Below are 15,477 nucleotides of genomic sequence, written 5' to 3' on the forward strand. Positions count from 1 at the left end.
ATGTCGATTGCATTTTTAATGCTTAAATATGGATAATAAATAATAGTAAACGGCACCATATGATATCGAAGTCAGCCTCTATTCGTTGTGCGAAAATTTTGTGTAATATGTATTGCTGATGGAAATGTGTATTATAAAATACATAGGTTTCGCCCAAATGCTTCATAAACTGTCAGGTGACTATGTCTGGGGGAGGAGTATCTGTGCCTAAATTTCACTGATTGTGTTTACTTGTACCAAGTGTCAATGTTGTGTTTATTGTTATGGATGTGTAGATGTGCATGTGTGTGATATTTTTTCCGCGATGACAGACCACCAGGAAGAGTTCTTAAATGACTTTTTTAATAATGTGTCGCAGCTTAATTTTGAAAAGGCCAGGGAGCTAGCGGTGGGCATTATCTTCGCTTTAAGACTCTAGCAAACAAACGTACAGATCAGACGATTTTCTTGCGCAAAAAATTTTCCCCGTCTGTGGGTCCCTGTGATAAAACGATATGTTCGGCTTTGTTATTCTATTCGTCTGATTTAATGTTATTAATATTATTAATATTTGGTTCAAAAATTTGTAATTCTAGGGGTTGCAAATATTATTTCTGTGAGAAAACAATGTTTCAGTGGTACACTGCATCGAAGATCTCTCCAAAAAGCGTCATTTTAGTACGAATTGTTGTGCTGAAGTGTTGGGAATGTGATGTTGACACGTAAAAACTTTACATATATGTATATAGAGAATTGTTATGAGAGGCAGAAATATAAATCGTAGAAAACCTGTATCTCGGAGATTCGTCAGTTTCATTATCATTCGCTAATCGTAATAACATCCCCATCCTCTTGTTTTGAAACTTTTAGACCTTTTGCTCTTAAACGAAAGTTATACGATTAGAAGACTAAAGTGTGTTATTATTATAATTCGTTTGGTGTAGCATTGAAAATTTGTAGTAGACCAGATGACAAATATCATGTTTAAGAGTACTTTCCGGCCACCAATATCAGACCAGCATAAACTTTCAATAGCACTTAAATTTTTTCCCTATTACTTCCAAATAGTACAAGTAGAGATTCGTCCACGTGGTAAATACGAATAGTCGTACTAGGCAGATGGGTAAAGTTTCCGTCAGATGCAACCAAAACCAGTGATATCGCCCATAAGTGACGATTGAAGATTTTTAAACTACCGTGCCGCTATGTTTATTCATTCGATAACATTTTAATGTTGCTTCAATTTATGTTCCTTGACCCAATATTGATATTTTATGCAGAACTGAAACCAGTTAGATGCAGAACAGATTTATTCAAGTATCGTTTGTAGATTCAGTTTTTTCAGTATTTATTGTTGAATAGTAGATGTATTGTGACAGCTATTTTGGAAAAGGTTACGTAAAATTGCAGTAGTAGACGAATCTCAAAACTTTTTACACTTTAGTCAGTGTTACATTTCAGGGGCATGGCTTAGCTACTCTTCCAGTTTGAACTTAGATTGTTGACACAACTACCGCTCATTGCTTTCCACTGTGTATGGAGTTTTGGACTCTGGAGGACAAGATGCTTGCAGGACAAGTCCACATCTCGGAAGCTGGCTTTTCTTATTTTTCTGTCTAATGAGAGCTATGCAAGATTGTTGCCATATTATATTGTTGGAGACAGTCACCTGGGGACATACACATAACCTAGTATATGTATGTCATTCAGTGGCTGCTGCTGTTATCCAACATTTGTGCCGTCCAGAGTTCAGGATGGATGTGTCTCTTATGTATCTCAGCTTTCAAATGTGTTAGGACTTTGGTAAGCTCTTACCTAGCGGCTAGATTACCTTGATTCTCACTGATTTGCCACTGATATCACTGCCACACTTTCTAAATGACACTAATTTGTATATCTTCCTTAGACATCACCTTTCAGTTTGGAGTATTCCGTAATCAGAAATTTGACTCCACGTAGCCTGTTTTGTGATAATCAGAGTCTAACATGAGCACACTCATGTGATGCCTATACTTGTTGCTGTAATGTTAGTCTTACGAATGCAACACTCATGGCATCATCAGTGCAGAAGAAGACCTTCAGACACAACCTCATGGAATAGTGTCCATGACTATGATGAACAACAGCCGTTGCAGCACCCCCACACCTGATGCAGAGCACTGTTAACTTGTTGGATAGGACAGCTTCAAAGCGAATGCCACTTTTCATGCTCTTGTACACCCGTTTGACACAGTCAGGGATATCTCACGAAATTCCGTAAAACTTATGGAGTTCTCAAAGTTCCTATGAGGAAGTGAATTGTTCAGTGATGGAAAGAAATATTGTGAATTATTTTATTACAACTTACTCCGAGATTCTGCTGTGGAAAAAATCAGTTGTGGAATAACATGAGGAAAGGTGAAAAAGGCCATTGAAAGATTTTAGTATTTGTTACTTGACAATAGGCTATCTCTAGTGCATGCACTGTCCTCAGGAATCATGTTATGAGGGGGGGGGGGAAAAAAAGCAAGCTTTTTTTTTCTAATTTTGTAAAAAAAAATGTACGTACAGATCCACATTAGATAACACATGTTTTGTAGACCTTGATAGTTAGTTAGTTTCAGTTTTTCACTGGTTTCAATATAAAGTAGTATTTTGCAGAATTTCTTGGACTGTCATGTTTCAAGTCATGATGTGTCACTATGAAAGTCTATTGATATTACATTCTAGTGATAATTGTTTGAGGCATGTTCCTGTATGGATTTCTCATGTACTAGAAGTTATTGCCAAATGATAGGACACAGTATTAAATGGATTGATAACCACCGATGACAGTAATGAAGGAAGAGTTTATCACTTTCAGTATCATTTCCAAAGTTTAAAAAAGTAGCTGAGCTTGAAAACAAAGCCAGGATGCCACAGTATGGTGGAGTTACAGATCATATATGTAATTCTTGTATAACTTTGAGTTTTCTTTTCTACATATAATTTTAGTATTTTCCCACAGTTAACTGTTTTATGTAATCTCGGCTTCATGAGGTATTTACAATCCTACATCTTGTTTCTTCAGGGAATAAACCGGAATAGTATTTATGTCATTTGTAATGTAACGTCAGCATTGGAAATGATCAACCTATATCCGTGATGACGGTTTATGTAATTAAGCTGTTAACATTGTTTGTGCCCTGTCATTACCCTTAAAGGGAATAGTTCTGCAAATAGAAACTTCTTGCTTCTTTGATTTGTTATTCACTATAAATCTGTTCTCGTAATTTCACATGTTTTCAATATTTCTTTATGGTCTTCTTTTTCATGCATTTTCCTCGACCATTTGTATTCTTTGATACAGGAAAAAGAACGAGAGATTTCGCGACTTGGGCTAACAGGACCATGGGGAATGCTGCTAACACATTTGTCTCAGGTAGCACTTGCTGAACGTTCCTATGTTGATTTAGGGTTTTTTGTAACAAAAAATAAAGGCTTCCTACGCAAAGATGTAAGTATTTTTGTTAAGAATATCTATTAATGACAAGTAAAATGCAATGTACATATCATTAATAAAGACCTCTATTCACCATATAGAAGAGATGTTGAGTCACAAACAAGCACAACAGAAAGACTGCTATACATTTGAGATTTCAGCCAAAAGGCCTTCTTCTAAAATAGAAGACACACACACATGGATGTTCTTGCAAGCACAACTCACATGGATCTGACCACTGTGTGTGGGCACTGAGGCTGGATTTGTTGGCCAGAGACAGTGCTCATGCATGTGCAAGTTGTGCTTGCATGAATATGTGTGTGTTTTCTACTTTAGAAGAAGGCCATTTGGCTGAAAAGCTCAAATGTGTAGCAGTCATTCTGTTGTGCCTGTATGCAACTCAACATCTCCTCTATATGGCGAGAAGGAGTCTATTCTTACAGTATTGTCATTACTCTATCCTGGATTTTCCATTGCTCGACAGTGTACAGATCTCTTTACATAAGTAAACACACTTTTTTTTTTTTTTAACTTTACTGGAAAAATACCCAGGAAGTCATTAGTGTTTGACATGTGTAAACCGGGACAAAGTTTAAGAAAATTGGAAAGTATTGTAGGTGGTGCATTTTGAAATGAATGTTATTAATATTGCCTATATCGAGAAACTGTAAAGGAAATCTAATTTTTTTACAGTTTTACACTGCTACATTACCTGATCCAAAAGTTCTATGTGAGCTGTTCAAAAAGTATCTGAGCTTATTTTTTATTGTTGAAACCAACAATGTCATTGGGGTGCATGCACACTCTTTGTTTATAGGCATACACAGTGGACAAGCCTAGTTTTTCTCATGATTGCAGTAACAACCAGTTGCTGGCTAACTGTTGACAAGTGAACACATTAAGTCAGATTTTGTGTTGTGGGAAAAATCAGTGAAGAGTGGCACACATTCAGGTAGGCTCTCAACATCCACTGAAGAATTCTTATTGACCACATAAAGACTCTGGTGATGCAGACAGACGGAAATACAGAAGCGTCCGATCCCGCCCGTCTGCTTTGACCGATGACGTCACAATTATGGCGGAAACGACCATAAACAATGATTCCAATATGGCGCATATAAAGTCGTTACGTACACATTATGAGGGCGAAAATACATCGAAAAACAAACACACACACGTTCCACAAAAAGACTAATGACACTAACGGGACAAGCCGGGAAACAGGGGGTTTTTGGGTGGGGACAAACAAAATATAAACAAATTTAGACACCCACCCCCATACAAAACCACGCAAAACGACGAAAAAAACCGACATTACAAATCTCCCTAAATACCACTAAACACAATATCATCTGGAATCGGACACTACCCTTGACCTAAATAGCTCAACAGCACCTCCCGATCCCATAAATTAGGACCTAACACTTCCCTTGACCTATATAGCTCAAAAACATTTCCTGATACCAATACCAACATTCACAGCCACACATTGGGATCGAACACTTCCCTTGACCTGTTATCCTTACGACATCTCTACATACAGCCGTACCTGGTCCGAGATGCCGGAACTTTAAGTAAGCCTCATTTATTAACGAAATACTGAACACTTCACGACTTCATCCAAAAATCCGAATAATTGAAGAAATTTTATTAGAGACAACGCACTGTCCCCCATCATAGCCGACAACCAAAAACTGTTGACCCTGTCAGTCATATCCATACCTACCTGACATAAAAAAAAAGCAATTTACCAAAATTCACACACGATGCCACACTCGCAAACTAAACCCAAAAACATTACCTAACACACCACCAGAGAGCACCACCGATCGCATCGAAACGACACATACAAACACGCCACTCTCACGCCGCCGTGACATCACACACCACAACAGCCTTACGTCACGGGTCAAAGCCGACGGGTGGGATCGGGCGCTTCGGTCGACCCAGACAGACAGATCATGACTGGAGTACTTGCAGATGTGGCTAAAATTAGTATTGGATCCATTCATTCCATTTTAATGGAACATTTTGTCCTCAGGAGGATCTTTGCAAGATTTATTCTAATGTTGCTAACAACTGAGTAAAAGCAGCTTTGAGCAAGACATCACTCAGGACATAACTCGATACTGTGAACAGTGATTCCAAGTTTCTTAATACAGTGATAACTGGTGAAGAGTTCTGGGTTTATGGGTTTGACCCAGAAAGAAAGAACTAGTCATTGCAGTGGAAACACCCATCATCCCTGAGACCCAAAAAAGCAATGCAGGTCCACAACAGTGTGAAAATTGTGCTGACCATCTTTTTTGACTACAGTGGTGGGGTTTGTAATGAGTACGCTCCAGAAAGTACTAATGTCAGTAAGAGTTGCTACCACTAGGTTCTGCAATGCCTTCATGAAACAATGAGACACAATCAATCAGACTTGTAAGCAATGGGCGGTTGGCACCTTCACCACGATAATGCACCTACTCGTCGTTCCCAATTAATTCACAGTCTTTTGTCCAAACACAGCATGGATGTGGTTATTCAACCTCCCTATTCCCCCCCGACCTAGCACCAAGTGACTTCTGGCTTTTCCCTAAACTGAAAAAAAACTTTGAAAGCGACCGGATTTCAGAAAAACGAAGGCATTATCCAAAATTTGATTGGGCAGCTGCACACTGTACCAAAGGGCTTTTCCAGCGGTGCTTGTAGGTGAATAGTGTCAAATAGTTGTATCTGAATAAAGATAGACTTTATAAATAGGATGACCAAATTATGTAATAAATGGCAGAGAACTGTCGAAGTTGCTGTATTAATTTCCTCTATTAGTTGATGACTAGTTTTGAGCCTGAGCGCATTATCAAATCATACATAAGTCCCATAGTGCTCAGAGCCATTTGAATCAAATCATACAATGAACTATGCAATATCATACATTACAAGCGCCACATGAATTTTCATTTTAGTTACACACATATTTATTATAAAGCATTAAGGTTCTGAACTTCATTCGCTTAATGAGAGTTCATGTAGCTTTTGTAATGTATGTTATTGCATAGCTTATTGGATGATTTGATAATGAGCTTAGGCTCAAAATTCGTCCTCAAACAATAAAAGAAATTAATACAGCAACTTTGATGATTCTGTGTAATTTATTGCATAGTTTGGTTAACCAGAATATTTGCAGACATCATGCCTTCCAGAACTCTGGAAATTAGTAAAATGTTGGATACTTTTTGAACAGCCCTCATTCTGGGCGATTATTTCCACTTATTGCTGGTACCAAAAAATGTTGACATTTATTATAAACACATCTTTTTTGAATATGCAGTTAATAATTGTATATTTGTGACCTTTTTATTTAGGTTTGGTTATAATAATCTAAAACATTTTAAGAAGTAACAAGTAAGTTCTTCAGATGTACATTTTACCTCCCAAAAGAACAATCTGTAACTGATTTTGGGACTGTTATGTGGCAGAATGACACTGTGAGGTGAAAAATGAGCATACATTAAGAACTGTGTGACTGAGCAACATTTTTGTTAATTACTGAAAACCACCATTTTTTATAATGATTCAAGATTGATCCCAGTAACTTCCATATTCTGCTGAATTTCATATTGTTGTACAAGCATTCAGTATCATGGTAGCTTCAAATCAGTTAGACAGAGTACAACCTTAGGTTGCAAAAATGTGATGGATGGCTTGTGCTGTGACCATGCAGCTGTCCAAAAAACTTATGAGAAAGTTCATTCAGACAGCACCGTGTAATTCAGCTTCCAAGTCTCCAGATGCCTCCAGAAATGATCATCAGCAGAACTCCAAATGACAGATTTGTCTCTCTTGATAGTGATTAGCAAATCCTTAACTAGCTGCTCCTTTGTGGCTTCAGTATTGTGATTGGGACTGTGCCATATTGTACTGGTTCTATTTTTGAACTATGAATGGAACAAACTCTCTCTCTCTCTCTCTCTCTCTCTCTCTCTCTCTGTGTGTGTGTGTGTGTGTGTGTGTGTGTGAAAAATGTAATTGTGGCTATAGAAAGAAAGGAATCAAGAATGTAACACAGCAAATAAAATGTGATCAGAAAGGTGGTAAATGTATGGAATGAGGAATCAACAGTCATTAGGGCTGGAAGAACAAAAGAGACAAGAGTTTTGTCAATGAAGAAAAGTGAAATTAATTAAGGAACAATGAAAGTGATTTTATTTATTTAAAGTGGAGCGGTAAGGGATATTGTACTTAGCATTTACAATATGATTTCAATACTAGGCAGAGTAAAGGCGTTGAATCGCCAAATAGTGAGGCACTGATTGGTCAGTAGGCACATAAAACAAAACTGCAAATGTTGTTAAGCATTCAGATGATGTCCTTTTCAGAGCTGTGTTGTACTAGCATAGCAGCTTATGTAGAGAGGGAGGTTCTATTGGATGCAGTGGATCAGAGGAGAAAGGAGGTGTAGGGAGGATTGGAGAGAAGGATGACTGACAGCTGGGAGGAAAAGGCAGCAAATACATGAGATAGAAATGTGGCACCACACCAGTGAGCTCATTATAGTGCAGGCAGCAGGAGATACTTATGGTGCACAGTGATGTATATATAGGAGTGGACTGAGAAGAGGCAAGAAAACAGAAGAAGGGGGTAGCTGCTAAGGGAGGAGGGTGGGAATGTAGAACAAGTGAAATGGGCAGCATTTGGGCAATGGTGGAGGAGAATGTGAGACATGGGCTAGCAAAGGTTGAGACCAGAAGGATTGTGGGTTCAAAGGACATGTTGTAGAGACCATTCCCGTGTACATATTTCAGATAAGCTGGTAATTGGGGGGAGGGTGTCCAGATTGTATGGGTCATGAGGTAGTCATTGAAACCAAGCATGTTGTATTGAGTAACTTATTCTGCCTCTGGGTGATCAAATCTGTTTTTGGACACAGTTTGGAAGTGGTCATTTATTCAGGGGAACTGCTATGTCAACATAGAAGACTGCCAAAGTTACAATATGCTTAGTTGGTGCAAAAGACCAGTCCTGCTTATGTGCCTACCAATCACTCTGCACCTCAATTACCTATATTCCTTTCATTCTTTACATTCTGCTAAGGACTTCCCATTGTCATATGAAAATGGTTTAGAATCTGGAACCTGTGTAGTGTTCTCTTTGTCAGAAAAATTCCTCAGTTTGCAATACTAAAAAGGAACAAATATTGTTTTTATATTACCTGGTATGTGTGTGTCCTTGAAATTCCTTAGCAAACTCACTAGATGGCAGGGCTGTGCTTAAGAACACTCAGTGTGCATTACTGGCATGGTAATTATGGTTACACAATGGATGCTGATTGTGAGCAGAGAGTGAGCGTTAAGTTCTATGTTAAGCTTGGGAAAACTCCTAGTGAAACGTGGCTGATGATTAAGCAAGCACTTTCAAGAAGTCTTGTTTTCGAGTGGCACAAAAGGACTCTTGTAGGCAGAGATTCAGTGCAAGATGATCCCAGAGCTGGTCTCCCATCTACCACACATACCTGTGCAAACATTGAGCATGTAAGGCAGTTATTGCTAGAAGACCATTAAGTAGCTGTGCTTGTGATATCAGAAGAACTTTATTTGAATTGTGATGTGTCTCATAAGATTTTATACAAGGATTTAGGAAAGGGAAACTTAATATAGAACTAGTCCCTCATGCACTAACAGACAAACAGAAAGAGGAAAGATGAATTTCTTCTGAACTACTGGATAGAACCAGATGTGACCCCACATTTCTGTCAAAGACTATTTCTGGGTATGAAACTTGGTGACACCTGTATGACCCTCACATAAAGCATCAAAGTGCTGAATGGCGGAGTCCTGGATCACCAGCCTCGGAAAAAGTTGAACGACAACCTTTGAGAATAAAGACAATCTTAATCGTATTCTTTGATTGTAAAGGATTAGTTCACCACGAGTATGTTCCTCCAGGTCAAACAGAGAGCCAAACTCTGTACATCAAAGTGTTGAGACATTTGCGACAAGCAATTCGATGTTGCCGCCATGATGGGTGGCATTCTCAGGACTGGTTCTTACTGCATGACAATGCAGGATCTCATACTGCTTTATCTGTTACCAAGTATCTGGTCAGAAATTCTGTTATTGCAATCTCACATCCAGCATATTTGCCCAACCTGTTGCCATGCAATTTTCTCTTTTTTCCATGAGTGAAAAGGCGACCGAAAGGAAAGCTTCATCAAGATATCGCAGAAATCCAGTGATCTGTGGCAAATGAGCTTACCAGCATCGCAGTTGAAAATTCCCTGGCTTGCTTCCAAGATCCCCAGAAACATTGACAGTTGTTTATAGATAGCCTAGGACTACTGTGATAGGAGCTAGGATCATTATGTAGTAAGTGCAGTTTTTTTTTTTTTTTTTTTTTTTTTTTTTTTTTTTTTTTTTTTTTTTAACTGTCCTGGAGCTCTTCTGACAAAGAGAGTATTTATTTAGTTTAACATACATCATAAATGTGGTAGGAAATAAAAAAGCAGATGAAGCAATTTATCATAGAAGTGTTCAGTCTAGCATTCTGTCATAACTTTTATTTGTTTTTCAGAACTCCCTCAAATCAATGTATGACGGTTTACGTACAGATCTGAGCCGTTTGGAAGAGCTGACGAGATCAAGTGGGCCTGATAAAACTGTGAATACTGTTGCAAATCAGCTGACACAATTTTTAACAGCTCGCATTGAACTAATAGACTTGTATCCTTTTGTTAGACGCTAATTCTAATGAATTTGATGTTTTCTGAGAAGAGAAAAAATGCAACATGATGTTGGTTATTAAGTATGAAAAAGTTAGGAACAATGGAGTGCATTTGATTCACTGCACATGTACTTCTTGTTTCATGTAGAAAGCAGTGGAAATGTTTCGCACCTGCTGTTACTATAATTAACTCTATGCATAAACACCTAAAAAATTCTGGTGTCTTTATTGTGGTCTGAGACCACTGTAAGTCAGAAAGTGTAGTGAGAAATGTAATGTTCACCATTGATTTATGCTATCTTAAACAATATCTATGACGGATGGGTATCTACTCAGCTCTGCTTGTCAATCACCGAAACAGGAACAACCGGAGTACAGTGGACAGGAACGCAATAGATGTAAATGATTCAGTGGGTACTGTCCGCAATACAAAAGATTTCAAGTGCCAAATGTACTTTGCTTGTGTAACGGAAACATAAATATTTGTACATTTTGTGAGCTCTATGTCTGTATGTGAGAAATTAGTTGGCTTATCAGTCATGAGAACTTCTTATTAGGCTGTATGTGGTGGCAGTGATAGGGAAGAGTTTATTGGCCTATTGACAGGATAAAAACTGTTGATCATTGTCTCTAATACCTTTTGTCCTGTACTGTGCTACCAATGTTTTTTATTAATTAAACAAAATTTTTCTTTATGATTGTCTTGTAAAGCCCACAATCATGGTACAAAGCAACTTCAAGTAATGTTAAACTGTATGAACACTGTCATAGCAAATACCAATCTAGTAAAAGAAAATCATTCCACCCTCCTTTTCTTAGGAATAACATATGTGGCTACATTATTTATGTAAGTACAGCAATGAAATATTGGAACTGCAAGAGAGAAGTAAACTACCAGGAACAAAGTCCCATCCTTGGCATTTGACAAAAATGTTTACCATTAGCGAATTCCTATGTTGATTAATGTCAAACTTATAAAAGCAGTTCTAAACATTTAGAAGATATAATGCAATAGATATTAAAAGAGTGACTATGACAGGTTATATGCTGTGGTAGTCTATATGAAGACAACATAATTTGTATTCAACAGTTGCTGACCATACTACTAGGGCACTTTATTAGCCACATTCACTCAACAGTTTAGCAGTGTGGGTCTAGCAGAAGTCACATCAACCGCGCAGTGTCTCTGTTGTGCAGCATAGCTGTGGGTCACTTTATGTGACTGCCAGGAATTGAGATTTTACATACACTATGCTTTGCGGGCGATAGTGTCAGCATTGCTCCAAGAACTTGCATTCTTGAATGTAACTGTTCAGACCAGAACCACACATTTCATATTTTGTACATACCGTAAGTCCCCAAAAATGAAGTGATTTTCTTAGAAAAATGTTGTCTCTGACTTAATTAGTTGAAGATATGACAAACTGGTAATATAGATTGTCATATAGAGCATTAGTAGTCTTTTCCTAGTTATATTTGTTATTGAAAAATTAGGTTAATTCGAGAAATAGACTATTAAGTGCTGTCAGAAACAGCAGCAGCTTCTGCCGTTCCCCCAGAAGCAAAAAGAAAACGTATTACATCTCTGAAAGTAACAAGAGTAATAGTAAGAGGCACAAAACAACAACAAAGATATATGCTACAGGTTGAGCAAATTTAATAACAGAGGTTACCATTGTGTGCTCGTGTTTCACCAGCTCCAGCACAGCTCACACTTGTCCCATTTCTGCCATTTGACAGCAGCCAGTCAGACTGGTTTGGGCATGTGATGCACATGTTCCACCAGTTCAAAGCAGAAAGCAGTAGACATTTTGATCATTGCTGTGATTATTCTTAGTGTTATGTGGTTCTGCTGTTTTTTGGCTGTTGTGGGAGCAGAAGGAGCCCGCCCTCCACTTTCACCCTGGATGAGCTCCTGTGCTGTGCTCACTCAGTTGTGCAGGATATGGTGACCAATGCACAGTGGCCAGTTTTTGTTCAAAGAGCTGGGCGAGTTCATTCTTTTGTTCAGAAGGGGAGGACGACAAGTGTTTGCGACCTTTCGGCCGGTTGGAAATGACAGAATTGACGCCCTTGCCGTGCAGTCTTTCTCAAACAATTTTACAGAAACTGTTCAATAAAAAAAAGTCATTTTTGCTTTAGTTGTAGCTTTATATGTCAGGTTCATTATGATGTGTCCATCATTTCTACAATGTCCATAGTTATTGGAATATTTACGTGGAAGTAAGATTCTGCTTGAAATTCAAAAAAGTTTGCAATGAAAAATAGGTAGCTAACATATTGAATTTTTATTTAAACTTGGTTAGACATCTCTGTCTGTCACCAATCTTAGCAAAACTGATCTGACATAGCACACTCATTTGTGATTGCACCACACCAGTGATAAAGCCAGAGTGAAATATCCACAGCATTCCTCATATTTCATAACCGGTTTGAGATATGAAAATGAGATTTTGCCAAATGATAGCACGCAAAGAGGAGAGTATTTTGTTGTGTCGTTATTATGCATAACTTCTTTATCTACTGTATTATTCCAGTAACTAAAGACTTTCCTGATGAAAGAATGTAATTTTTAAGGACCACCGGTAGTAGGTGAAATGAGAAATTCTGTGGGTTTGGAACAACATAAGTGAAGTCATTACACATTTATTTTGTGCTTTTTGATGAGATGCTGACCGTACTTTTCCTCAGTTCCTCACTTAATAAACCACTGTTTCAGAATTCTCTCTCAATTGCATCTGCACAACATGTTAGTGAGGTGAGACTGTTTAAACTGCTGAGTTTTGGCAAAAGAAGCAAATTTTAAAATGGCAACAATAGTAAAGTGTAGGTTTTACTCAAAATTCCCCATTTGTGACTCTTCTCTGAAAGTTACAAATGCTAAACAAGCAAGGAAAAAATAAATCGGTGCATTTTTGGCAGAATTCTTTTTAAATACTAACCAAAGAAGTAGTGACAGGTCTTTTTGAATGGTCACCATGCACGTGTGAGTGTGGAGAAGCCCCGCTTAATATTTACCAAAAATTTGAGTGCAGGTTTCAGTTTAGAATGGCACTTGCCCTCCAGCACTAGGCATTTCCATCACAGTGCTTTGAGTGACTCCCCACCACTGCTGCTCGCCCCAAGCTTCCCCAGCCGACTACACATCCAGCAACCATGGCATTTTACGTGCGCTATACTATGATCACTGCAGGCAAGTCACATCCATATGGCTGCAATTTTCTTCAGTGCTTGAAACATAATCAGGCCAGTTATTTTTTGAGTTTCAGTAGACCAAAGCTTGAACCTAGTTTCCCAATTTGCATTTACTGGCTCTGAATGTTTCAAATTGCATGGTGACACTTGCATATGGAATGGTCTGATATGAGATAAGATGAGCCAGATCAACAGGTTTTGGCTGACATTGCCTGCTTGTCGAATCCTTCTCTCAGTGAAGTGTGATTTGTTGCAAATTTTTTTTAATTGACAGAAGCAGCTGAGTTTTTACCCACGGATCCAGAAGACATTGCTTTTAAAGCATCCTAACCTTATCATTCTCAAATGGTGCCTAGACCCAGCTTGCTCACTCTGGCAGTGCCATCAGATATTACCATCCTGCACAAACTTCTTCCAGTGTCACAATTGTGTAGTGTGCCATTAATACTGGGCTATCTGTGATGTCTTTGGTTACTAGGAGAGCCTTGAAGTTGTCTGTCAAATCGTAACAGGTACTACAGCTAGGCTCCTTCACTGATGCTGATTGAAGTGGCCACAGGGTGGATCTGTTGTAAGCCAGGCTGTTATCCACAGTGATACATCACGGTATACACGCCCCAGGAAAACCGGGAAATCTAAAAAAAAGGGAATTTTTTCGCCTGCAAAAAACCTGAAATTTTTTTAGAATTCCAGTAATTTTCATTGTTTTATTTTTTTGTTAAATTTTTGTTATTTTGACTGGCAAGAACTGATACTCTAACAAAGAATTTACTTTAGCCCCCTACTGCAGATTAATACTGCCGCAGCAAAACATAAAAGAGAGAACAACACCAAAATAAAATTTTAGTTGCAGAGAAAATGCGCAGTTTACAACAACATAGTGCTCGCACAAGCATCTGCCACCAGCAAAATGTGTCAAAAGATTTAGACAAAGACTGTGCCGTACCATAACAACAAACTGCTTTCCATGAATGTGACATCACAGTGTTTACATTTCTAACAGGGTCATGGCAAAATATTGTGAATGGTGGTTTGAAAAGTGTTACTTTCAAATTAAATTTCCTTTCAACAAGATGAATTATGTTACATGTGAGAATGTATGCTTAACTTCTTAAATCATTGAGCATTTGATGCCATATTTAAAATTTACTGTCAAATTTGTGTTTGATGTATCATAAAGGGTAACACACACCAAAAAAGGTCAGGCTTCAAAGATAGTTTTTCATATTTACTTTAACAACTTAAGGAAAAGATAGTGTTACTTAACCATAAAGATGACACATTAAGTTGCAGACAGGTATAACTAAAAGACACCTACATGCTAGATTTTGGCCACAGCCTTCGTCAGAAAAGGAACCACACACACATTCATTCACACAAGGAAGCACACCTCACGCACATGACAGCCATATCCAGCAGCTCGGACCGGAATGCATTGGTAGGTGATTTGTAAGGGATTCATTGTTTTGTGCATCAATAAGCAGTATGTGATAAATTTGCAGGCATGGAGCATGTGGTGAAATTGGTGGTACTAATAGTAAATTTTTGTAGGTCACATACATTATTATAGTGTTAATTGCCACAGTTTTTTATGGAATTGAATGAGGAGTATGGGTACATTATACACTACAGCAAAGTATGGTGCTTAAGTGAAGTAGCATTTCTGGAATGATTTTTCAAATTAAGACTTGCAATTGTTGAATTTGTGAAGAAAAAAGGAAAGTAGGTGTAAAAATTAGAAAATTTGTAATGGATTGCAGGCTTCACATTCTCAGTGGACTTGACTGCACATTACCCATAGTAAGATGTTGCAAGGTGGGAAACAACTTATTTTTGATTTGGTGTGAATGCATTTAAAAAGCAAATTGGATTGTGGAAGGACAGTTTCTGGGGTGAAAGATCGTCCACTTCTCTAAGCCGCTATCATTAAAGAAAACGTGAATTTTGAACAATTCAGTGTGGTGTTGGAGGGGGGGAACACACACACACATTTTGAGGGCACTATGTATCGTACATCTTTTGGGCTGTTTTCAAGGTCATTTGCTGTTTTAGTTTAGAGCACCCTTGTGTTTGTACAGTTGGAACTTATCTATCTGCAGTGTAATACCCATTTAAAAAACAAATTCTTTTACGTTTAA

The 15,477-nt window shown here is 38.1% G+C and overlaps 1 protein-coding gene across 3 annotated transcripts in view; it reads left to right on the forward strand.

Annotated features, from left to right (window-relative positions):
• The first annotated feature begins 206 nt into the window (after positions 1-206).
• The window catches only part of LOC124596388 (KICSTOR subunit 2-like), a 69,469-nt gene continuing 54,198 nt past the window's right edge, over positions 207-15,477 (forward strand). The window contains exons 1-3 of one of the 3 annotated variants that reach the window (XM_047135510.1): positions 207-388; positions 3,308-3,454; positions 9,995-10,143. In XM_047135510.1, the coding sequence (XP_046991466.1) occupies positions 305-388; positions 3,308-3,454; positions 9,995-10,143 (380 nt within the window). In that variant the 5' untranslated portion in view covers positions 207-304. Of the gene's footprint in view, positions 389-876; positions 2,377-3,307; positions 3,455-9,994; positions 10,144-15,477 lie in introns of those variants that run through there. The other 2 variants (XM_047135511.1, XM_047135513.1) reach the window with 2 other exon arrangements.

The sequence above is a fragment of the Schistocerca americana genome, chromosome 2 (genome assembly GCF_021461395.2).
Source record: "Schistocerca americana isolate TAMUIC-IGC-003095 chromosome 2, iqSchAmer2.1, whole genome shotgun sequence".
NCBI classification, from domain to species: Eukaryota; Metazoa; Arthropoda; class Insecta; order Orthoptera; family Acrididae; genus Schistocerca; species Schistocerca americana.